The 27207-nt window shown below is 40.3% G+C and overlaps 1 protein-coding gene across 3 annotated transcripts in view; it reads right to left on the reverse strand.

Moving 5' to 3' along the window:
- Positions 1-1906: 1906 nt before the first annotated feature.
- atp6v1h (ATPase H+ transporting V1 subunit H) overlaps positions 1907-27207 on the reverse strand; it is a 71893-nt gene continuing 46592 nt past the window's right edge. For all 3 annotated transcript variants that reach the window (XM_062993085.1, XM_062993082.1, XM_062993083.1), the window contains 2 exons: positions 25193-25306; positions 1907-2796 (listed from right to left, as the gene is read on the reverse strand). In XM_062993085.1, coding sequence (XP_062849155.1) covers positions 2730-2796; positions 25193-25306 — 181 coding nt within the window. In that variant the 3' untranslated portion in view covers positions 1907-2729. The remainder of the gene's footprint in view (positions 2797-25192; positions 25307-27207) is intronic.

The following is a 27207-nucleotide window of genomic DNA, read 5'->3' on the forward strand; positions in this document are numbered from 1 at the left end:
ATATCACCCCCAGGTGGAAGCAGCGTCTTGTGAGTAGTGTAGTTATTCTATTTTAAATCCAGTCTATAAATTTTATTTTATATGAAACCAGTCCGTGGTGCAAAAAAGGTTGGGGAGCGCTGGTTTAGACCCTCTCAAAAACTACAGATCTTGTAGGGTGTTCCTGGCATGCAGTCCATTACCTACCAAAAGTGGCCCAATTAAGTCTGTCTGATCTGATCCCACAGAAAGTTAATGCTAATGTATTTTGCCGTGTATGCCGGTCACCACTACTGAAAGCACCTACAGTGAGCACCAGAGCATTAAAATTGGAACATGGAGCAATAAAAGAAAATAACCTGGTCTAATAAATCACATTTTCTTTCATATGTGCTGTGGACAGCTGGGTACATGTCATTTTCTTGTGGACAGCCTGGTACATGTGCATTGCTTACCTTGGAAACATATGGCACCAGGATGCACTGGGGGGAAAAGGCAAGCTGACAAAGGCTGTGAGATGATCTGGGCAATGTTCTGCTGTAAAACCTGGGGTCCTGGCATTCATGTGGCTGTTACTTTGACCCATACCACCAACATAAACATTGTTTCAGAACAAATACACCTTCTTCATGGCAATGGTATCCTTACTGCAGTGGCCTCTTTTAGCAGGATAATAAGCTGGAAAATGGTACGGGACGTGTTTGGGGAACATGACAAAGAGTTTAAGAGGCTGACTTGGCCTACAAATTTCTGAATCTCAATCCAATCAAGCATCTGTGGAACATGCTGAACAAACTGCTTTATGGAGGCCCCACCTCACAGCTAACAAGACGTACAGGACCTGATGTTAATGTCTTGGTGCCAGAGACTACAGATCACCTTCACAGGTCTTGTGGAGTCCATGCATGAACGGGTTAGAGGTCATTTGATTGTACATGGGGGACCCACACAATAATAGGCTGTTGTTTTTAATGTTATGTCTGATGGGTATACACTGATCAGCCATAACATTAAAACCACCTCCTTGTTTCTACACACACTGTCCATTTTATCAGCTCCACTTACCATATAGAAGCACTTTGTAGTTCTACAATTACTGACTGTAGTCCATCTATTTCTCTACATACCTTTTCAGCCTGCTTTCACCGTTCTTTAATGGTCAGGACCACCACAGAGTAGGTACTATTTAGGTGGTGGATCATTCTCAGCACTGCAGTGACACTGACATGGTGGTGGTGTGAGTAGATCAGACACAGCAGCACTGCTGGAGTTTTTAAATTGTGTGTCCACTCACTGTCCACTCTATTAGACACTCCTACCTAGTTGGTCCACCTTGTAGATGTAAAGTCAGAGATGATCGCTCATCTATTGCTCCTGTTTGAGTTGGTCATCTTCTTGTCCTTCATCAGTGGTCACAGCTTGCTGCCCACTGCTGTTTGCTGTTTGGTTGGTGGACTATTCTCAGTCCAGCAGTGACAGTGAGGTGTTTAAAAACTTCATCAGTGCTGCTGTGTCTTATCCACTCATACCAGCACAACACACACTAACACACCACCACCATGTCAGTGTCCTGGGAGAGTCCTGACCATTGAAGAACAGCATGAAACGGGGCTAAAAAGTATGTAGAGAAACAGTAGAGAAACAGATGGACTACAGTCAGTAATTGTAGAATTACAAAGTGCTTCTATATGATAAGTGAAGCTGATAAAATGGACAGTGAGTGTAGAAACAAGGAGGTGGTTTTAATGTTATGGCTGATGTCCACTAGTGACACCACCTGATGATTTTGGACTCTGTAATGCAAAAATGATTACAATTCATTATTATTTTAATTCACTGATCATGTAAAGAAGTTCTAGTAAAAATGATGTAGAGGAGTTTCAGTCATCTGTTAAGTTAGGACAAAAACATTGTTACCGAGCCATGGTTAAACTTTTAATAGGTTTATTAGGTTACTTTTTTATTGGAATGCATTCTTGTATTACTCATAAGACATAAATAACATTGAATATCAATCACTATGGAAACTACTTTAAGCATTTATCATGAAACACAATACACACATTTACACAATGGAAATAAAGCCCCGATTAGCAATGGCTGCAGTAGTTGGTACAGCAACTAAAGAATTTCAAGTGTTAACACCAATTGAAAATTATCATGTGTAAGACATAAAGCTTAACTAACTCTATTTTATGAGGGAATAATGGACGAGACCACAAAGGTTGTCGGTTGACGGTTATCATCTCATTTCAAAGCCACCAGTCTGTTACTTTCAGCATCTTTTAGTGGCTGCAGTGGCATCATACCAACTGTTAAAATTGCAGCAATAATACCTTTGGTGGCATTTAACATTCATGAAAAAATATAAGAAATGATACAGATAAATCAAAAATGTGTATTACTGCTACTGTTCTGTTGGTTCTTCATTCTACTCCAGAATGATGATGTTCCGTTAAATTTAGTTTTTTTGGACCTGACTTGGAGGTGTCTGAGTATATGAAAATGAAACACACCCGTCAGCCGATCAACCAGCAAACAATGGTTTTCTGTGTCCATTGTAGAAAAACCTTCTCTTACCATGCTTTCTGTTGGAACAGCTAGGATGTCGTTACTGGGGCTTTGGAGCACACAAATGCACTATAACACCTTACAGGTTTACATTTTTTTCATTTCTTTGGACATATTGATGACTAAGCAATTAGAGATGTTCACACAATCACTTGAGCAAGTATGAGCACAGCGAGAGTTCAGCTTCTGGCAGCCACAGCTGGTGTGGACTGCTCTGTTGACTGCAGCTGTTTGCCCAGGTACTCCCTGCAAAACCAGACATGATCGTTAGTTACATTCACACAGGCATATGGTGCAAGCTTTTCTGTTACTTGCTTTGAGAATTTTAGAAAAGAAAAGAAACCATTTGTACACAATGACAGCGATTCTGAATAGCGTAGTTGATCTCTCTCGCTCTCTCTCTCTCTCTCGTGTCTTTTGTTCTGCATGTAGCTAAGCAGACTGCATATTGTAGCTATATCCAGATACAGTTCTAAATAATCACATACTCAACTGGAAATATGTAGTATCAGAAACACATCTAAAGATTTTATCTAAAAGATGTAGAGAAGATTTCACAATACTAGGCTGCTGCCTTATTGAAACTGCTTCAAAGATGCTCCTCTTATATAAGCCACATCGAGCTCCATTACCAGAATTCCCAGATTTACTTTTTTAAACAGCACACACACGCAGACAAAAGGCAACTGTGTACTCTTGCTTTCTGCTTCAAAGCTCTAAAATGTTTAAAATCAAACCCTTTACAGCAGGGTTTTATAAACTGCTTTGGTGGGCCATCGGTGGCCCATGTTACATGACAGTTGCTTTCACACTTCTATTCTCTGTGTATTTTTTATAGTTTTAAGGCTAGAAACCTCGTCAAGGAGTCATCAACTATGCTCAGACTGTGACTGGAAAATTCATAGCTGATAAGAATATCAATGCTATGTCAGACTATTACATACACTGTATGAGAAAAGTGGACACTCCCATTATTCCTGAGTTTAAGGGTTATAGCCACACCAATTGCTAACAGGTATGTTTAAAATCAGTTATATAAAAGACTAGGGCTGACACCGATCCGATACTCTGTAAAAAAACAGCAGTTTTGCATAAGTGTGATGTTGTAGGTTCAGTATTTATTCCTGTAGAAGATTTGTTTCACAGTCTGAGCATTGCTAGTTTACCCATGGTGCATTGAGACGTATTATTGCTGCTTAGTTGTTTAAGAGGAGACGGTATCTGATTGGTATCGGCAGATGTCCCTGTGCACAAAGCAAGATTTTTAAAGATGTGGTTTTCACTAGTAGCCTGCACAGAGCTTTGAGCAATAAACACATTTGGGATGAAATGGAATTTTAACTGCAATTCTTTTAACACGTATTCTCATTCAGCATCAGCGCCTTATCTCACAAATGCCTTTTTTGCCTGAATGAGCACAAATTCCTACCAAACATACTCTAAATCATGTGAAAAGTCAACTCAAAGGAGTGGATGCTGTTATAGCTGTAAATGAAAAGAGTGAAAGAGTGATGAACTAGTGTCTATAGTGTGAATTCAATGAATCTGATCCAATCGATCTGAGCATTGTAGTTTTTCCACATGGATACAGCATCATGTTTGTGAAGGTGGATCAGTGTATTTATTGGTGTTTACCATCTAATTATTATATAGCTATTGATAGCCTTATCTCTCTCTGTCTCTCTCTCTGTCGCGTGAGCGGAAGTGAGTGTGTGAGCGGGTGAGCGGTGTGTGAGCGAGCGTGCTTGGCTGTTTGCCGGGTGAGTGAGTTTCTTCTTTTTTCTATCTTTTCTATCTTTGCTGGGTATAATCAATAGAAATTGTGTCACGAACAGGGAACGGTGTAGTTGTTGTGAGCGCGAGTTGCGCGCGTGTAGCGTGTGTAACGCCGGTTGTTGCGGCTGCCGGCTTTTTGCTAGTTGCCATGGCGGCGACGGAGAAAGTTCGGTTTGAACAACTTTCCCGTAGACATGGCATTAAAATCGCTCCCGGGGTTAAATGTTCAGTGGAGGAGTGCAGCTTGGCTGTAGGAAAGGTTGTTGGGTATGACAGTATTATGTCTGCCTCTAGGATGAACAGTGCTGTGGTTATCTTTTAGGATAGCTAGGCTAACACCATGGTTCAGAATGGGGTTGTTATTCAGGGTACATTCACACCTGTAGTGCCCCTCATACGTCCTGCAAAAAAAGTTACACTGTCCAATGTCCCACCTTTCATTAAAGATGAAGTGTTGACTGCAGAGTTAGCACGTTATGGTCAGATCGTTTCTCGAATGAGAAAAATCCCTCTTGGTGCCAAATCTCCCCTGCTGAAGCATGTCATCTGTTTCAGACGCCAAATTTTCATGTTTTTAAAAAGTGGTATTGATGAGCTGAATGTGGCATTTAAGTTCAGGATTGATGAATTTGAGTATGTGGTTTTTGCTACTTCAGACACAATGAAATGTTTTGGGTGTGGACAAGAGGGGCACTTAAGGCGTTCTTGTCCCTCAGAGGCAGGTGAAGGCACCTCACGTGCCTCTGGCCCTGCGTCTGAGGGTGGTGGTACGGCCGGCACTGCTGATGGGCCCGGGCCTGAGACTGACCCTGAAACAGTGGAGGGGGCTGAGGCGATGGCTGGGCCTAGTGGAGTAGGGGGCAGTGAGATAGGTACCAGGGTTGATAGTTGCAAAAGTGATGCAACCTCAAACGTACAGACTCAGGATGGGGATGAGGGGGGAGCAGTTGAGTCTGTTGCTGAAGACAGTCCTGTGAACAGTAATGTACATATGGAGCAGGAGTGTTCTGGGTTTCAGATTAAGAACATTACTGAAGCTGGGGCAGGACTAGATGCTATCGATACCGCTCAACTGATTGTGGAAGGGGAGGGAATGGAGACAGATACATTGGCGGAGGACCCTGTTTTCAGAATACCATTGGGAAAAAGGAAAATGAGGGCTAGAGCTCGTGGGCAAAAAGGGAAGGCACAGAGCGAGAAGGACAAAGAGAACCCCGGTTCTGGCTCTGGCACCCTTGATGACTCAGTGATCTGTTAGATGTGAAAAGTCAACGGAGTAGGAGGAGTGCATATGCTTTTGAAAAAATTAGGTCTTTTCTTCATAAAACTAAGAACATGAAAGGTGTCGTGGTGGAAGAATATTTCCCTGATCGCAAACATTTTATTGACTCAGTACAAACTTTTATGAGAAGTGAGGGTGAATGTCAGTTTACTGCACAAGAAATTTATAGACTAAAGAAAATTGTGTTAAAACTGAAACTTGAACTTCAAAATGACACTGGATTTGAAACCTCATAGTTTTTTTCTGCCTCTTATTGTGTTACTGCTTGTGTTGTGCAACCTTTTTATTTTTATGAGTACGATAAGGGTGGGCTCTTTGAATCTGAATGGGGCACGGGACATACAGAAAAGAGCACTGCTTTATGAACTCATCAGGCAGAAAAAGATTGACATTATGCTTATTCAGGAGACACACAGTGACGGGGCTAATGAAGTAGATTGGAAAAAAGAGTTTGAAGGGGAGGTTCTTTTGAGCAATATGAGCTCAACTAGAGGTGGAGTAGTGGAGTAGGGATCTTATTTGCGAAGCACTTTTTGCCAATTGCTTATGAGGTTGAGCAGGTGATGAGAGGGGAGGTGTATGGTGGTGCGTGCTCAGTTTGAGCTTTTTAAGGTTGTTATTTTTAACATTTATGCTCCCACAACTGGGGTTGAAAGGGTTGGTTTTCTTAACACAGTCAGTACAGCGCTGCAGAAGTGCAGCTCTGAGGAATTTCTGTTTATAGGGGGCGATTTTAACTGTACGGAGGATGACACTCTAGATAGGAATCATTCTGAACCTCATGCTGCATCCCAGCGTGCTCTTCGTGAGTCCCTGAAGACTCACAGCTTGTGTGATGTTTGGAGGGCTCTAAATCGGAACACTAGACAATATACATGGACACATGCAAGAGAGGGTTTTGTGACAATGGCCAGGCTGGATCGTTTTTATTGTTTTAAGCACCACCTTAATATTGTTAGAAGTTGTTTGATTACTCCTGTGGGTTTTTCAGATCACTGCATGGTATTATGCTCCGTCTTTATTGCAAATCTTAAACCCAAGAGTGCTTATTGGCATTTTAATACTTCCCCACTGTGCGATACGAATTTAAAAAAAGCTTTTACTGTTTTTAGGAATAGTTTTAAATTGCAAAAACAATGTTTTCATGACCTACAAGAGTGGTGGGATTATGGAAAAGTACAAATAAAGCAACTATGCCAACAATACACCTTCAATGTTTCAAGGTACATTACTCAGTCTATGAAAGACTTGGAAAAAGACATTTTAGACATACAACGACAGATGGACTCCACCAGAGACCAAAGTCAAGTCGGAGTTCTTAAATCTAAAACTTCTGCTCTTAGAGACCTGTTGGACGTCAAGGCACAGGGGGCTCTGGTCCGCTCTCGTTTTCAGAGCCTGACACAGATGGATGCCCCATCCAAGTTTTTCTTTAGTTTGGAAAGGAGAAATGGTCAAAGCCATTTCATTCACTCTCTGCGCTCTGAAGACGGGGAGGAACTGACAGAGCCAACAGAGATCCGTAAGCGGGCTGTACGGTTCTATGCTGAACTGTACAGAAGTGATTACAGGGAAAATGGAGAACTGGCTGATGGTTTCTATGCAGGGTTGCAGAGGGTCTCAGAATGCTCCAGTGAGATACTGGAAAGGCTGCTTGGTAGGCAAGAGCTCTATGCTGCTTTACAGAGCATGGAGGGTGGCACTGCCCCAGGCATAGATGGTCTTCCAGTGGAGTTTTTCAAGACCTTTTGGACGGAGCTGGGTGCTGATTAGCTAGCCGTACTAAATGAGAGTCTGGCTGATGGTTCCCTGCCTTTGAGCTGTAGGAGGGCTGTCATCACCCTGCTTCCTAAAAAGGGTAACCTGCAGGACATTAAGAACTGGAGGCCAGTAAGTCTTCTGTGCATAGATCTCAAGATCTTCTCTAAAACCCTGGCTAACAGGGAGTCCTTGACGCTCGCTCTGGCTGCACGCTTTCTGTCTGCTCTCCGCTTGCTTTTAGTTTTTAGTTATTTTAGTTATTTTTTATCTTTTATTTCTAAAATATAGAGCTCAACCAGTAGACACCGACAATAGATCGGCTGGAAAGGCACAGAATTACAGAACTACATTAAACTAGACATTTAGTTAACGGAGTTTTCCACTAGCCGTCAGACTAAACTCGGGCACAGTTATCAGGACTACCATGGCTCCTATCACTACAGCGGGTTCTTCGTGCTGCTCCAACTGCTACAGACTCCTACGGAAAATCGCTGTGCTGGAGACAAAAATGCTCACGATCCTACCTGGAACGAATAGGAGAAATGGTTCCAGATCACTCGAGGGTGAGTCAAAATCTAACACAGAACAACCAGCTAAGCTAAGGCTAGACAGCTTAACAGACTTCCCGAAGCTTGACAGAAGTCAGTCAAAACAGGGGAACAGAAACGAACCATGTGAGAGAATAAGTCGGTGGCACAAACTTGGAGCAAAACCAAAACCACAAAAGCAGCAGGTGGCTGTCTTAATGTCTTCCACGCCAGACTGTTCATCATGGGCTCGGAAAGCTAAAACTATTCCAAAAGCTAGCACAATTGCACCCCGTGGGAAAATAGCAGGGTCGCAACAAAAACCGATCCCTTTGCTGAATCGTTTCGAACCGCTCAGAAATCTGATCGAGGTTACCCCCAGTGGTAATGGTAACGAATCAAAACCAGAGAAGCTGACTATAAAAGGGGACTCAAAGCGGGCTAGCAAAAACACGAGGCTGATTAAGCAGAGGCCCTCGGCTGACGCAGAGAACGCTCCGAAAACTCTGATCGTCGGTGACTCTGCCATCAAGAATATAGGCAGCAGATCAATGCTAACATGCTGTCTCCCGAATGTGACTGTCTCGGAATTAAATGAGGAACTTCCCAACATTCTCTCCCAGCATGGAGTGATCGACCAAATTATTCTGCACGTGGGCAGAAGTGACATTCGCAGAGAGGAGTCAGAAATCTTAAAGAACAACTTCACTGAACTGTTTAATACACTTGAGAAGCTGACTGCTCAGAAGTTCATCAGTGGGCCTCTCCTAGCCCGAGGATCTAATATGTTTTCACGGCTACTCAACCTCAACATGTGGCTAAGCAGAACCTGCAGTTTGAAAGGTATGGGTTATATTGACAATTTTAATCTATTCTGGGGGCGCAGAGAATTTTTTTACCCAGATGGCACCCACCTAAGCAAGACTGGAGTGAAGGCACTAAAGGACAACCTCCATTTTGCTCTTCGCCACCAATCTGCTTCTTGGACTGACTCGACACAATACGTGCATCCTCAACCTCCCTCACCTGCCTTCAACATGAAGGACCATCAAACATACAATCCCCATCACTGGAGAACACGGCTCAGGCTGAGTTTCTGACTCTTGACGAAAGCTATTATGACCTTCATCATCAGGCAGTGACACAGCAGTCAACAGCAGAGACATCACAATCATCCTCCAACTTCTCTCTCTCAACAACATCACCTCCACATATGGATTTCACAGAGAAAATGGAGAAGCTGGTGTGTGTTGGGACTAAATTCTCACACTCCATCTCAGCCAGTCCACAGGTTTCACCCAAAAAGCGCAGGGCACCCCTTCCCCCCTGTCCACAGCCCCCTCCCCGTTCTCTGAGGCCACTTCAACACCGTCAGCAGCAGCCTTGTACTTCATCTCCTCTGGCTGTACAGAGTTCAGAATGTTCAGCGAGTGCTACTGATAGCGGCTTCAGAATACAAAACAATGATAACACGTTGTGATGTGTTCAGGGTCCTTGCTATAGCAGATATGATACTGACAACAGTTTGGAGAGTAAGCTTGGACCCAGTATGTCTGAAATGTTTTCTATTCCTGTGTTGATTAGAAATAGAAAGAATAGAACGCATTCAGCATATCAAGTCAACCAGTCTAACCTCGTACCTGTACCAAGACAACCTCGGGCTGTCCCAGGGGCTCCTGTGGTTCCTTTAAAGCTAGCTCTGCTTAATATTAGATCTCTAGCCAATAAATCATTTTTAGTGAATGACATAATTCTATCCTACAGTTTAGATTTTCTGTTTCTAACTGAAACATGGTTAGCAGAAGGCAGCAGTGCCACTGTTCTTAATGAAACAGCACCAGCAAACTTCAGTTTTATGAATGTGTGTCGAAGTGGTAGAAAAGGTGGAGGAGTAGCTGCCTTATTTAAAGATGTATTCCAGTGCAAAGAGACTGTACTTGGCAATTTTATGTCTTTTGAATACCTCTGTTTTATTTTGAAATTTTATTTTTAACCATTTATAAACCTCCAAGATACTCTGCACATTTTATAGATGAATTTACTGAACTACTGTCAGTTATCTCCACTGAGTACAGCTTCTTCATCATAACTGGGGATTTTAACATCCACTTAGATAATAACAAGGACAATAACACCAAAGAACTTTTTGACACATTTGGTCTATTGCAACATGTGAAAGGGCCTACACATACTCGAGGGCACACTCTGGATCTAGTTATTTCTAAAGGTCTTAACATTTCTTCTGTTATGGTCAAGGACTTGGCCCTCTCTGATCATTTTTGTGTCTTCTTTGAAATGCTGATCACTCCAGATGCTCAAACTAGCTCTGTTTCTGTTAAGAAAAGGTGCATAAATGAAAGCACTAGTTCTCAGTTTATGGAGGCCATAGCTATATCACCAACTTTAATTGCAGAGTCAGTTGATGAACTCCTGGATAACTTTAACATGAAAATATTGACTGTCATGGATGTGGTTGCCCCTGTAAAAGTCATGAAAACGTTGAGCAAACAGAAAGCACCATGGCGTAACACAATGATGGTAATAGCTCTGAAAAGAGAATGCAGGAGCACTGAACGTAAGTGGAGGAAAACTAAACTTCAAATCCACTATGATCTCTATAAGCAAAGCCTTTGTAGTTTTAACTCGGAGTTATGCAGGGCTAGACAGCTGCACTTCTCTAAGATCATTAACAGGAACATCAACAACACCCGCACTCTATTCAACGTGGTCGACAAGCTTACAAATCCTCCAAAACGGATCACACCAGAACTTCTGTCCACAGAGAAATGTAATGAATTTGCTCATTTCTTCTGTGAAAAAATCCAAACTATTAGACTGACCATCAACGCCACTCAGTCAAACGATGAAACCATGCTGCCCCTACAGACACCTAGAAATAACATGACTATTATGTCACAATTTAATACAATAGACCAAAAAACACTGGAGAGAACAGTTCAGCATCTTAAATCATCGACATGTTGTCTCGACATACTGCCATCTGAATTTTTTAAAACTATTTTTAACTCTGTAAAAACTGATTTGCAACAAATAGTTAATGGCTCACTAGAATCAGGCGTTTTCCCAAAGTCACTGAAAACAGCTGCCATTAAGCCACTCCTAAAAAAGAGAACTCTGGATGTGTCTGTGTTAAACAACTACAGAATATTGCTGGATAGGTTGGAAAACTGGGTTGGACTTTCCGGAACAGTCCTTAATTGGTTCAGGTCTTATTTAGAAGACCGGAGTTACTTCGTCACTATTGGCAGCTGTGAATCCGACAGGGTGGCTATGACATGTGGAATCCCCCAGGGATCAGTTCTCGGACCTCTTCTGTTCAATCTTTATATGCTTCCATTAGGCCAAATGCTACAGGATAACAACATTGATTACCATAGTTATGCAGATGACACACAGATATATCTGGCTCTCTCACCAGATAATTACAGCCCAATAGATTCACTGTGTCAGTGTCTGGAGGACATCAATAACTGGATGAGCCAGAATTTTTTACAGTTAAATAAGGACAAAACAGAGATTGTTGTGTTTGGTAGCAAAGAAAAGAGGACCAGTGTCAGTGAACACCTCAGTTCCCGGGCTCTAAAAACCAAAGACCAAGTCCGAAATCTTGGCGTTCTAATAGACTCAGATCTCACATTCACCAGCCATATAAAAACCATCACCAAAACAGCCTTCTACCATCTTAGAAATATAGCCAAAATCAAGGGTCTAGTGTGCCAACAAGACCTAGAGAAGCTGATCCATGCTTTTATCTCCAGTAGGGTGGACTATTGTAATGGTCTCTTAACTGGACTTCCCAAAAAGACCATTAAACAGTTACAGCTCATTCAGAACGCTGCTGCTAGAGTTTTAACTAAGACGAAGAGAACTGAGCACATCACTCCAGTTCTAAAATCTCTACACTGGCTTCCAGTTAGTTACAGAATAGAATTTAAAGTGCTGCTACTGGTCTATAAATCACTGAATGGGTTCGGCCCAGAATACATCTCAGAAATGTTTAGAGAATATAAACCCAGTAGATCTCTTAGATCCATGGACTCAGGTCAGCTAGTTGAGCCCAGAGTCCAAACTAAACATGATGAAGCAGCATTTAGCTGTTGGGCTGCATATAACTGGAACAGACTGCCAGGAGATATTAGATGTTCCTCAAATGTAGAAATCTTTAAATCCAGGTTAAAAACATTTCTTTTTTCTTGTGCCTATGATTGAGCTCGAAATTTTTGCCATTACCCTCATTTTACCATATTTCTTTTAGTTTTTCATGCTCTTCTAAATTGTAGTGTATATTTTACTATATTTTCTTTTAGTTTTCATGTTCTTAATTTTTTATCTCTCTTGTTTTAATTTCATATTCCCTAAATTGTAGGTTATACTTTACAATAATTTCTTTTAATTTTTCATGTCCTTAATTTTTTTTTTTTTTAACTCTTTTGTTTGAATTTCATGTTCTTAATTGTAACTAAATGTTTGCAAGAAGTCTTTCTGAGGTTTCAGGAATGTTTTAATTAATTTTTTTTTCCTTATGTAAAGCACTTTGAATTGCCACTGTGTATGAAAGGTGCTATACAAATAAACTTGCCTTGCCTTGCCTAACAGACTAAGGGAAGTGATGGGGCAGGTCATTCACCAGGACCAGACATACTGTGTGCCTGGCAGGTCCATCAGGGATAATGTTTGCTTGGTTAGAGATGTTCTGGAGATTTCCAGGTCTCAGGGGCTTGACTTTGGTCTCATTTCGATTGACCAGGAGAAGGCCTTCGATAGAGTTGAGCATCAGTACCTATGGCTGACTCTTGAAACATTAGGTTTTCGGCCATCTTTCATTAGCATGATAAAGGTATTGTACCATGACATTGAAAGTGTTTTTAAAAATTAATGGTGGATTGAGTGCTCCATTCAAGGCTCTTCGGGGTATACGTCAAGGCTGTGCATTGTCTGGTATGCTCTACTCCATTGCCATTGAACCACTGCTGAGCAAGCTTCGCTCCACAATTGATGGTGTTGTTTTGGACCATGAGAAACACATTCATCACCAAATATCAGCATATGCTGATGATGTAATGGTAATGGTGAGGGGGCAGAAAGACATTGATAGTGTAGTTTCTATTGTTCAAGATTTTGGGGCTCTATCAGCAGCAAAGGTAAACTGGGCAAAGAGCGAGGCACTGGCAGTGGGGCAGTGGGCAATGGGGCTGCCTTTGCTACCAGCTGATATGGCTTGGAAAAGAGGGGGGATAAAGTACCTGGGCTCACAGCAGGCAAACTGGGTAGGTGTAGTAGAAAAAATGAAAGGCCGATTAGCAAGGTGGAAGTGGATACATAGTCAAATGTCTTTTAGAGGGAGTGCTCGTTACTAATAATTTGGTTGCTTCAGCACTTTGGCATAGACTATCCTGTGTGGACCCTCCTGTTGGCCTGCTGTCTCGGCTGCAAGCGATTTTGGTGGATTTTTTTTGGGATCGTCTGCACTGGGTACCACAAGGTGTACTATTCCTACCAAGGCAGGAAGGGGGGCAAGGCCTGGTGCATCTTGCTAGCAGAATGGCTGCTTTTCATCTACAGTTTCTGCAGAAATTCTTGACAGGTTCTGCAGACTTAGTGTGGAGAGAGGTGGCTAACACAATTTTACATACAGTTGATGGACTGGGTCTGGACAATGCACTATTTTTTATGGACTACAAGCAATTACACTTAAATGGATTACCCATTTTTTATCGTGGACTTTTTAAAATATGGGGACTTTTTAGGACTCAAAGGCTGGAAAACAACTCACTCCACTGGTTGCTGGAAGAGCCCTTGATTAAAGGGGCTCGTCTGGATGTGTTAAGCAACGGTATACCAGCCCTCAATCAGAGGCTATGTGCCCCAAGGATGGTAAAATTACAGGACCTGGTGGACACTGCAGGACCGGGCTTGGAGGATATCCAGGCTGTGACGGCTGTGCTAGGGCAGAGATCCATACGACACACCAAAACTATTGTTGATGCCTGGAAGGAAAAACTTTCAGTAGAAGAACTGTCAATGCTACACAACTATAGAAATGGGAGCGTAGTGCCTGACAAACGAGACCCTTTTCCGAAGACAGCTGTTACACCTAAGTTGGACAATGTTTCAGGTCCATTGTTGGAGATCTCGAACCTTCAAGACATGGACTTCCACACTGTGTCAGGCCAGGTTTTTTACAAATGTTGTGTAAAAGTTTTTAATAAAGTAGTGTTGAATGGTCGGCCTGACACGGTGTGAAGGGACAAGTTGGGGGTGGAGATGGACAGGCGGCCTGAGAGTACTGTACAAACCACCTCTTTCAAAGAGGTCTGGTGATCTCCAGTGGAGAATTTTACATGGGGTTTTAGCTGTTAATGCGTTTGTTTCCACTATCAATCCGGAGGTCAGCGACACATGTCCATTTTGTGGGCTTAGAGAAACAGTTTTTCACTGTTTTTTTAGAATTTTCAAGGCTTAACTCCCTCTTCAACACATTGAGCTTTTTATTTCTGAAGTGTGGGGTGGCTTTTAACCCTGGAGCTTTTATCTACGGTGCTGGTTATGGTCAGAAAGATCGTATCAAATGGCAACTGCTAAATTTTATAGTTGGTGAGGCAAAATTAGCAATCTATAAATCCAAAAGAAATAAAATAGAGAACAAATCTGGTTGGCAGGTCGTACCGTTGTTCTTGGCTCTGGTGAAGTCAAGGATCACTCTTGAGTTTGGCTTCTACAGAGCTATGGACAATGTTAAAGGTTTTGAGATGGAGTGGTGCCATAATGATATTCTCTGTAGTGTGGAGGAGGGGGAGCTAATCCTCGCCAGCCCATGGAGTTAAGTGCTTATAGGGTATTTGAATGAAATGTCTCACTGAAAGAATTTAATGCCATTGTTCATTTTGTTGAATAAAAGTTCCTTTTTTAAAAATAAAAAAATCTCTCTCTCTCTCTCTCTCTCTCTCTCTCTCTCTCTCTCTCTCTCTCTCTCTCTCTCTCTCTCTCTCTCTCTCTCTCTCTATATATATATATATATATATATATATATATATATATATATATATATATATATATATATATATATATATATATATATATATATATATATATATATATATATATATATATATATATATATATATATATTTTTTTTTTTTTTTATTTTTTTTTTTTTTTTACTTTTTGCTCTGGTGGTGCAGCAGTAAAATACACTAGCCCACTGTTGACTGGTGTCTACACAGACATGATTGGCTATATTGGAGGTGATGTGGGTGGCTGGCCAGCCCAGCCATTGGGAGGTGCACTGGTCAGTGTGCATAGTGCTGGTGCAAATCCTGGATAAAACTTAAGAAGGGTTGCGTCAGGAAGAGCATCTTATCTGGTGTGAAAACTGCAACAAATCTGGTATGCGGACCAGAATGATTCAAAGTGGAAGTCAAAAAAATAAATAAATAGTGCTTAAACAGTTCACACACTTAAAAGAATAAATTTCTTTCCATTTTACTATGTAATGTAATGAAATGTAGTTTTAATTTAATTAGTAACAAAAAATTTAACAAAAAATATAGCAAAATATAGCAAAATATTTTTTACTTTTCTTTTTTATCCAAATAGTTCTAAAATAAACTATTCGGATAAAATGAATATAAAAAATCAATGCATTTTAAGTTCCTGCATGAAAATTCTATACAAACAGAAAACCCATCAAATGGCTACTGGGGCAAAAGAGTAAACAAAAGTGGCAAGAGCATGCTGCTGCACATCCATAATAAACCCAGAGAGAGCTGTGGCGCCGTCATGATGGGGCTCCAGCAGTACTCCACCTCAATAGCAACACAAGTCCAAACACCACGCACACCCAGCAAGAGCTAAAGAGCTTCATGACCTGTTCAGATAGAGTTCACAATCTATGTTTATCTGCTCAGCAGCACAGAGAGAGCTCAGCCATGGTTACAAATGACACAAAGTCCGGCAGCTTGCTTTTAATTTGTATGAAGTAGCACAACTAATCCCTCATTAATACAAATTTAACAAGATCTCACTAGACACGTGTCAATGCCAGTGATGGAACACGTCATCCGTTGAAGAAAACCTGGGCTATATATAAACACTGTAGTTCAGCAGCTCCAGCCTTGACCATCTGCTGAACGCCTGAATCCATAGCAACAACTGTGACAATATGCATCTGTTCTTTAGTTAAGGCTAATAAATAACAAGTACACCTGTGTGTAAGAATATCATATAGTGCAGCTATGAATCACAAGTCATTCAGACCCACTGGAGGGCTTTTAAATGATGGTGCATGTGTCCTATCTTATCATCCACCCAGACACACCACACAAGTAATAAAAAAACAACAATATAAATGATTAGGATGAAGAAACTATGTACAAAGCGGGGTGGCTCATCCTAAAGTGTATCCAGGTGCCAGCTGTTCGCCTGGATGCACACGTGCCCGGCTGTCCACATGATACTGAGAAAACAGGATTTGTTAGGCCAGCCGGTCTTCATCCATTGTTTCAATGTTCAGATGTGTGCTCATTGTAGATGCTATCGACTGTGGACAGGAATTAGCAAGGGTGTTTGGACTGGCCTGCAACAATGTAGCTCCATTTACAGAAAGATTTGACTTGACAGTCTCATCACCACCAGAATAAAAAATGTTTTTTTTTATTTGAGCCACAGTAGCTCTTCTGTTGGTATGTACCAGAGCCACAGCCTTCTTGTCATCTGGCATTAATGAATATTGGCACCTTGAACCACTGTCGGTGGGTACCTGTGAGCACCCCTTGAAGTTTCAAAAATGCTTCAACCCAGGCAACTGGCCAAAATGATTTGGCTGTTATTAGAGTAACTCAAGTCTTTATGCTGGTTAGATCTGCTGCATTCAACATGTATAGTACAGGTAACTACCATTCCAACATTTAATATTTCCCCTTCTGTAACATGCACATGTTCGGAAATAAGCTGTGCAGAGTAAATTTTTGGGGGGTGATACTGTTGTATTGGTTTATCAGTGTATATCATGTGGTGGTGCCAAAACAATGGGGTTTACGGTGGCAAACAATTCAAAAGTATGAATATTTGGGGTAGGTAAAACTAAAACAATACAATCTTAGAAATATTATTAACCTTATAAAACCATAATTTCCTTTTTCTCTGTACAGTTTCTTGGGATGAGTAAAATGAATTATTTAAATGAATGTCACTGTGCAAAAACAAAACTTGTTAAATAAACCCAGAGGAGAATCTACATACAGCTGTGCCTGTACCATGCATAAAACATGAATGTGATCCATTTACATCTCCTCTTTTAGCAGCTGACAACTCTTCTTGACCAAAAAATAAGGACTTGTAATCATTACTGATTATGCCAGTAATAACTTGGAGTATTCCAGCACTGCAGTCCAGAATTACGATCAGGATTTCCTGCCCATCAAGATGAGGCTAATAATAGCAAAATACCTCCTTCACACACTAAGCCTTTATAGAGATATGAATAGGGTTTGTGATATAATAGGATTTAGCATAGAACAGCCTAGCTGACCCAAAGGCTAAAAATGTACAAGAAAGGCAGGTCAGCCTCCGAAACAGCTTATACTGTCACAGAAATTGGACAGTGGTAGCCTAGTGGGTAGAGCTTTAGGCTTTCAGTTGGAAGATTGTCGGTTTAAATCCAGACTCTGCTTTGCAGCCACTGTTGGGCCCTTAAGCAAGGCCCTTTATCCCTGTCTGCTCAACTGGAATATGGAAAAAAAAAGAAAAAAAAAAAAGAATTTCATTGTACTGTACTCTTGTATATGTATACATGACAAATGAAGGTGTGCTCTGTCATCAGAAATGACAGTGAACAATGTTTTTTAAGTGAGATTAAAAGCATTGTATATATTAATTTTATGGATTCATGTCCATAAGAATAATAGCTGTATTGTAAAATACCTCAGGTTGTGATTTAGCGTAGTCATTTTGTCTTCCACTGCTGTGGATCCCTGATTGCGTTCGAGGAGGGTATATTGCTGCTCACGTGCCCTCCGACACATGCGCAGTCCTAGCGGACTCCTTGTTTACGCCTGTGCTTCTGCACAGGTGCCTCGGCCTGCTAACCAGAGTCCTTACACAGCATTTGAAGACCCCACCCACTTAGTCCGGTCATTTCCACACCCAGCAGACATGGTGACCAATTTTGTGTCTGCGGCAGGCCCGCTAGATGGCACCCAGCCGACCGGTAGCAGAGCCGAGATTCAAACCGGGGTGTTTAGAATCTCGGCGCTGGTGTGCTAGCGGAATATCCCGCTGTGCTACCTGGGCGCCTTACCCATATAGTTTTGATACATTACTAAGTATGCATTTGAAAGCAAGACCAAAGCAATTTAAAGCTATTTGGGACAAAGCCTTTGAATAATGTTACACCAGTTGTCACCAGGTATTTAAGTTGGTACAGTTTACTGTGAAATCCCTCTGAAAGGTACACCATCTGCTGTGGGAACTCTAAAAAGCTTACTATGAACTTAATTAAAAACATCCATTGGACTGTTATTATGAAATACTAAAATAATTAAAATAAAACTAATTACAATGTTAGTACTCGTCCTGCAGTAATAAGTAAATTTGGTAGTAATCCCTACATTTTTTTTCCACCCAGAGTAAAAACAGGACAAAGGATGTTGGGATTGTAAAGTATTAATGGGAAATCAGTGTCTGTAGTGAAAGCTATTTTCTCTTTTTCAACAGTGATCATGTTTTAAGTGACTTTAGCTAAAGATAAAAAAATTCTGACAAGCCTTAAGCTCTCCTAAGAATGTAACTCAAATCCCAAATGTATCTTGAGCTCAACCAGGTCTACTAAAACACTTGACTGGCCTGTTAAATTTGTTTTAGCAAACTGTCAAAATTTCTTCTTTCTTTATTCCATCCTTGCTTCTCTTACACTTTTTTGTGTAGCAGGCCAACCTGAGCCAAGATCAGCAGGGGGCTCAGTTATAGAATCTTGTTCTCCTGCCTTGCCAAATATAGCAAGCAAAGGGGACATGGAGGCGCAGATTATTGACATGTCATTTCCTCTTTAATGACATTAACCTGCAACTTGATGAAAGCTTCTCTATTGGCAACCGGATTTACCTTGGGGCTTAATCCAGCATCAGGGTGACAACCAGTTTTTATTTATCCCTTTTCTATTCCTATTCTTCATTGCAGACTGTTTGTTATTCTGTTATTATGTCCATCTCAGTTATCTTCCCTTTATCACTTTTTTTTACTGTATTATTCTACCTTGTTTAAACATTTTGCATATTTAGGTTCATTTTTAAGTCTTGCAGGTGTGGGACCCACCCTTTAACACTCTGACTATCTAATAACCTGGCTGCCATGACAACATGCTATTTAGTGTAACCAGGCACTAATAACAAAAATATGGTGCTTGTAATTCTTACCCTATAAAATCCAATCACTTTAATTCACAAACATATAAAGCCAATCAAAAGCTTCGAGCTTCTACAATCAATTTTCAGATTTTGTTCTCATCGAAAATTTATCATAGCACAGTGACAACAGATCATTTTCCTGCCTTGAAAAAACACCTGTCAGCCATCCAACAGCACCACAACTAATGACCTTAGTTCAATCTGCTAACAGTCATCAGACAGAGAGCAGGATAAACATAATTTGCTATTTAATCACCTCAGAGAATTGGGCACAGCAGGTACGATCTTGCTTCAACAGCAACACTAGCACTAGCAAAAAAGGACCAATGTAGAATAATTTGGAATGATTGCAATTTAAAAGTAAAAATATTTAACAACATAGCTGCACGTTGCAATTACCACCGATCAATACTCAATCCTCAGAACCATTTACTTTGTTACTGCAGTAATGGCAAAAAATCCATATCCATTTGATTAAAACCATTAGAGCTTGGTCAAACAACCTATGATTTACAGAATGAATTACAGACTGATGAGTCTAAAATGAAAAGACTTCCTATATGAGAGACTATAATATCTATGTCTGCACTGCAGGCTGCATCACAATGGATCCCACTAACAAAAAAACTGTTTTATATGTATTTTATGTAAATTGGTTTAAAAGCAGTTTACAGCATTGTGAGACGGTAGTAGTCTCATGAGGCTAGTTGGCATTCTTTTATTGAGATTCAGCATCTGGGCTCAGTCATGAAAGATATTTGGCTTTCAACAGCATTGAAATTCAACAAAATTTAATCCACCGTTGTCTAAAACCCACTTAACTTCAGAAGAGTTCAACACATGTGAAACCTATAAAATAAGTTTCAGAAATGACTTTCCATTTCAGTCAGGTGTTTTGGAGGTGTTTGTGGTATAATGTTCTGCTTTTCTGCAGCCTTTTTACATCGGTAACAGCAGCCCAATTATGTTGCATTTAGTTAATCATTAACTATTTATTTTATATTCTGTACAGAGATTTCTCCTGATGCTACAGCTGAATCTAAGTTTCTATCTTTTAAAAAAATTTAACATTTTGTTTTATGTAAGGGGGTGGTGTGTGGTGAATAATAAAGTGGAGGTGATTTTATTATTTATTTATTTATTTTTATTTTATTTACTTTTATCATTCACAAACACATGAGTTGGACCCACTGTGCAGGATGGAAAATGTATGAACAAGAATGGTAGTGCTTTTGTTACTTTGGTTTTCACCCTACGCGGGATTCGAACCGAGGACGGTAGATTAAACGCGCTGCACTCTGCCCACTGCGCTATACACTCAGCGTAGTGAACGGCAGATTGTTCAGCTTATCTGCCTGTGATTCCTATGGCGTAACAAACGCGCCTACGAACTAAACTAAGGTACACACTACATAAAAATAATGATTAAACTCTCAAAATAAAATAAAGGTTCAGCGTGTGAGTTATCCTGATAACTCTGATAGCGGATGTGTGCTTGATGCACGGAACTAAAGCGAGAGAGAAATGTGACAGCCCCGAATCACCTCGGCAACGCTGTTCACGTTTGAAACTTGCTTTCTTTCTTTCTTTCTTTCTTTCTTTCTTTCTTTCTTTCTTTCTTTCTTTCTTTCTTTCTTTCTTTCTTTCTTTCTTTCACTTCTTTTTCCTTTTCTAAGTATACTGTTTCTTTCTATCGAAATATTCTAGAAACAAACACAAAATACCTCTCGGGTAAACCCGATACCGTACCGGCTCTGTCAGTGAACAATTCAAAGACTTAGCACCACGCTGTTGGGAACGCGCATTAATATAGCAGCGAACCCAGGTGCTGCAAATCTTTGCTGATGAGCGTGGCGGTCTGTGGGAAATGTAGTTATTTCAAACTACGGCGTGCCGCTGGGCGCTTTCTATTTCCCACAGTAGCGGCAGAAGCCGCTCGTCCCGTTACAGTTTTACATGTTCTTTTCACTTGCAAGAAACAACCTCAAACTTATTTGACATGTCTGCTGATTTTAACTCATACGGATATCATCATCAAGTGAGTTTCTTACCGCCTATCAAACTCCATCCTATGTTCCATACGGTATGAAGCTAAACCATGTGAAGTACACTTATTAAACATTTAGGGTTGGTTTCCCAGACAGGGATTAAGGCTAGTCCAGGATTACATTTTGCTTTAAATGGAGAATCTTCATTCAAAATGCTGTGTAGTCTAGGACTAGGCTTAATCCCTGTCTGTGAAACCAACCCTTAGTATTTACTATTTAGTACAGTAAGCTCCACTTTCCTGAAACATAGATTGGCTGACACAATTTAAACCAACTATTTTCCCACTAAGTATTTGTTTGTGGGTATTCAAAGCTTATTACCCCTGTTTGCCATTTATCAATCAAAAGGGAAGCCCAGAGGTCCCCCTGGCAAGATGTTGTTTTGGGTGGTACATCATTTACAGCACTGCAATGACACTAACATGGTTATGACATGTGTGTTGTATTTGTGTAGCAGGTGCAGCAGTGCTGCTGGGATTTTTAAATACATTATTCTCAGTGCTAGGAGAGGAATTGTTCGCCAAACAAAAATATAAAACCAACAGTATCCTGCAATCAGAGAATGGCCACTGATTTGAGAGAATGGCCACTTTTATTGCTCTTTGTTTTATCTGATTACAAACCATTTTCTATCTCAGTGTAATCAGCAACAAAATAGAGCTTTAAGGTGCCAACTTTAAAATAGGGACTTCTTTTTGCATGACAGCCTCTAAGTCCATGATGATGTTATGCTTGCTTGACTGTTTAAACCTGTTCCCAGATTGCGTCTGTGCATTTGAACAAATTTCCTCTGAGCATAAAAATTACAGATTCTTACAGAGTTTCTTTCTGATGCTGGAAAACAGGCAGGCTCCAGCCCCAGCAGGCCTCATCTAAAACTTAAATCGAGTTGTGAATGAAAAATAATTGAGAATGGAAATATAGAACTAATGAAATGGATAAGGAGTATTACGTGTACATATTATTTCAGCACAAAACTCTTTGTATCATGCTGCCTGTGGAGCAGTGGAGAGCTGTTGTGTTCTGTATACTGTCCTGTATATTAAATAGTGTCCAGAACAGTCTGTTACACCTAACTGCAATGCCAGAAAAAACATTCTGTACAAATTGGGTATAACATCCCCTTTTTGAAGTTATCAAATGCAGGGAGGACATAAGATTACTGATAACACTCTGCTGCCGTGTAGTGAGGGTTCAGTCCTTTAACACTTGGGACAGTAGCTAGGGGAAAATTCATAGTTTTGTTGGTAACTGTGCTGCCATGCAGTTATTGCTTGTTTGAACAATTTATCTCAGTCCTTTCTGTGTGTTTGTGTGTGTGTTCAGTTGTTTCACACAGTTTCACAGTTGTTTTAAAGTCAGTTGGCAGCCCTCCACTTACATAAAACCTCTTCCAGCGTGCCCTTTGGCAAAGAGACCATTGTTTCAAATACTTCATATTTGCAGTTAAGTCGGAACAATAGTAAAAATTGTTCCATATACTTCGTATTGAAAGTATTTGCAGTATTTGGTCCAAAGGGCTTTTTCTTTGTCTATGCAACCAGCAACAAACTCCAACTGAGCTTTAAGAAACCAACCTTGGAGTAGATGTTTTTCTCTTGCATGCCAGCCTGTTGACCCATGATGATGTAAAACCTGTTTGGCTATGAAGAGCAACACCCATGTTCCAGCATCTTATAATTCATAGCAACATCTTTGTTGCAACATCTGGAATATCTGTTTCAACAGTGATCTGATTCTTGAAAACTATTCTAGGCTGGCACATGCTCATGTGCTGGATATTTGAAAAATAAAGATCTATATCAAATAAAAGCAAAAACAGTCATTCATTATTAATGTTTTACCCTCATGTTTTAAAAATTTTCAAACTCAGAGACTGAAAAACACTCATTCAAATACATAATCACATGAGGTTTAAAAAAAGCTGGTGGGGTGTATACTTAAAGGTTAGAAAGCAAGCAAATCACTTTTATGTTAAACTTTTAATGAGCATCAGCTGGCACAGTTACATCCTCACTGTTTTTTTTTTACTATTGTTCCAACTTAACTGCAATATGGAACAATAGTCTCTTGCCAAAGGGCACGCTGGAAGAGGTTTTATGTAAGTGGAGGGCTGCCAACTGACTTTAAAACAACTGTGAAACTGTGTGAAACAACTGAACACACACACAAACACACAGAAAGGACTGAGATAAATTGTTCAAACAAGCAATAACTGCATGGCAGCACAGTTACCAACAAAACTATGAATTTTTTCATAGCTACTGTCCCAAGTGTTAAAGGACTGAACCCTCACTACACGGCAGCAGAGTGTTATCAGTAATCTTATGTCCTCCCTGCATTTGATAACTTCAAAAAGGGGATGTTATACCCAATTTGTACAGAATGTTTTTTCTGGCATTGCAGTTAGGTGTAACAGACTGTTCTGGACACTATTTAATATACAGGACAGTATACAGAACACAACAGCTCTCCACTGCTCCACAGGCAGCATGATACAAAGAGTTTTGTGCTGAAATAATATGTACACGTAATACTCCTTATCCATTTCATTAGTTCTATATTTCCATTCTCAATTATTTTTCATTCACAACTCGATTTATGATGAGGCCTGCTGGGGCTGGAGTCTGCCTGTTTTCCAGCATCAGAAAGAAACACTGTAAGAATCTGTAATTTTTATGCTCAGAGGAAATTTGTTCAAATGCACAGATGCAATTTGGGAACAGGTTTAGACAGTCAAGCAAGCTTAACATTGGCATGGACTGTCAAGCAAAAATGAAGCCCCTATTTTAAAGTTGGCAAGCTTTATTTTGTCGCTGATTACACTGAGATAGAAAATGCTTTGTAATCAGATAAAACAAAGGCTGAGGGTTTTTTGGCCACAATAATCAAAAGTATGTTTAAAGGACAGCAGTTGTTTTGCTTCCTGGTGAATTGGTGCATTTCCGAAAATAAACAAAATAATTAAAAAAAGTTTAAAAAAGATTTTTTTAAAGATTCTTGTTCGTTTGTTTGGGTTTATTGCCAGCAACATATTGGCTATTTTATGGCATAGACAGATATTGGAACTGTAAATCATTATATGTACAGATCATTTGTTTTATATCAAGACTTTCTAAAAAGTTCTTTAAAAAAAGTTAAATTAAGCTTTAGGAATGTACTTCCCAACATTATCAGTATGTGAACTTTACTTAAAGGTCAGTGCTGTGCAGGAACTCGAATTAAGTTGAACTTTAAATCTAATAGAGTGTTTAGAATCCAAACAGAACTGTCTCAAAGCCTTGTTGATAATTGTCGATAGCAAGGGACTAATATAAAACAAGCTGAGCAACACTGTGTGTTGTATTTATATAGATTGTTTTGACCCAGCAGAAAAACTCACACAATGAACTCACAGAAAAATAACAGTTGCAAAAACCATTAAGATCCCAAGACTGACATGACATACACATATTAATGGAAATATTTAACCCCATAAAAAATTATTTCTAATTCTAAACTGTTCCGCAGAGCGGAATGAAGTCTTTATCAGTTAAATGATGCAGCAAATGAACAAAGAAAATTAATAACGTAGTATTTTAGAGTAGGATATTTTGGTAACACTGTCATGTCACAATTATTTTATCAATACCATTTATACAGTATTGCTGATCTTAAAACCTACTTCTAGTCTTCTCAATAACCGCCCTTTATTTTAATTTATTTATACTTTAATTTGCTTTAGCTGTGATGTATTACATAAACACCACCCAGAGCTCCTTAAAATCTGTGACAAACTTTTCAAACACATAAAATTAATCTACTGCTGAGAAAAGAGGGACCTACCAATTATGCACCATGAGCTTCTGCACCGCCAGGAGGGCATTGTAGCGCACCAATTGGTCCTCATGATGCATGTGGTTCATTACCAGCTGCTTCCCGCCTAGCTGTTCAATCACCCTAAGATGACCGAAAGAGACAGAAAGAAAGAGATTGAGTTCTTGTCAAAACTACAAGATAATGCAATGTATGAGATACAGTAAACATTCAAACAACATACAGAGACAGAGCAAGAATATATAGAGCAGCAGATTAGGATTAATGTAGCGCTTGGAATGGTGGAATGATGATGGAATGCTTTGTCTCCCTGTCATCAAACTGAGAAGTAGAAACAATGAAGGGCAACAGCTGGACCCTCAAGCAAAGCTAACGCTAATCAATACGGTCAAAGGGCTTTCAGTAGCAAAGCTGCACTCATGCTTGGACTATGCTTCTGAAAGACATTATAAGTGGCACTCAATCTTGGCTGACAATGTAATATTTGAATCTGAGGCCTGACTGAGAAAAATACAGGTCCAGACTTCATCGCTGTGAAAATGACAATTCTGCTTTCTTAGAGTTAATTCAACATATTCAATTTCAAGAGTAATACTGCTGAGCATTAAAGCACTACATTAAAATTACACAATGCCTCATTTGCTAATTGCTGACGAGTCACACAGGCAATTTGCAATAAACCCATCCGAGAGCCTTTTCAGCTTCCCGCTCACACAGTGCAGGAATAACTGATCTATGAACACTTTATTTCCACCCTTTGTATTAGAGGTTTTACTCACTGTACGATGTTTACACTGCTTCTCAAAAATGTCCAGTCCCATAATTCATTTAACATTACTCTCATATTGTGTTTTATATATACAAGTGTGCTGTTTTATATACAAGTCTTACATAGAACACTGAACATACCTCAGAACTATGCCCACCATAAAGAATTTGACATAAAGCTACAGTAATTTGCCAGGCCACTTCTCTGAGTGTGTTCAATGACATAAAAGATTCCTCATTACAATGGCTACAATCAGAAGTCGGATACATTCTTATAAAAGAAAAATGTAGTCTAGTTTCTCCAACCTCTCATGGCTGTGTGTAGGCACAATGGAAATCATTTTAAGAGTTTTCAAAGGGTGACTCAAACCAAATTTTAGCCAGGCCTTCAAGCGAGACTCACATTAGTTCAGTAACACCTAGTTTTAGACTATTTTTAGCCTCTGAAAAGAGATACATGATAACAAAAAGTTGTGCTGTAGCTACAAAGATATATGTTTTAATAAAATGTTACAAAACATTCAGACAATGTAAAACAAGTCAAGATCAGTGCTGTGCTTCCAGACGAGGTAAACGCTTTTTTACGGCTGTTTTGAGGCAAATCATGCTCCTGTAAAGCCCAGCGGGTTCTGAATCTAACCCACTCACTGTCTATGTGTCTTTTAAGAGCGTTAAAACCCACAAGGCAGCCAGAACTTTTGACATTCCTGGACGTGTTGTTAAAGTCTGTGCAGATCAGCTAGCAGGAGTGTTTACAGACATTTTCAACCTCTCTCTCTTCCTCCCAGTTGTGCCACCATTGTCCCAGTTGCTCTGACCTCTATCATAAGCAAGTGCTTTGAGAGGCTGGTCAGAGATCTGCTCCTCACTCCCTGCAACCCTGGACCCACTGCAGTTTGTTTATAGACAGAGCAGGTCCACTGATGATGCAACAGCCTGACACTACACACTGCCCTCTCCCACCTAGACAAAAAGGACACACGTGTGAGAAGGCTGATTGTAGAGTACAGATCAGCATTTAATACCATTGTTCCCTCGAGACTTGACATTAAGCTTTGCGTTCTCTGTGCAGCTGGATCCTGAACTTCCTGACAGGTCGACGGCAGGTGGTTAAGATGGGCAGCATCACCTTCTCCTCACTGACCCTCAACATCGGAGCTCTGCAGGGCTGCGTTTTGAGTCCCATTCTCTACTGCTTACACAAACATGACTGCACAGCCAGTCACAGCTCCAATGTCATCATCAAATTTGGTGCC

The sequence above is a fragment of the Trichomycterus rosablanca genome, chromosome 4, assembly GCF_030014385.1.
Source record: "Trichomycterus rosablanca isolate fTriRos1 chromosome 4, fTriRos1.hap1, whole genome shotgun sequence".
Taxonomy (NCBI): domain Eukaryota; kingdom Metazoa; phylum Chordata; class Actinopteri; order Siluriformes; family Trichomycteridae; genus Trichomycterus; species Trichomycterus rosablanca.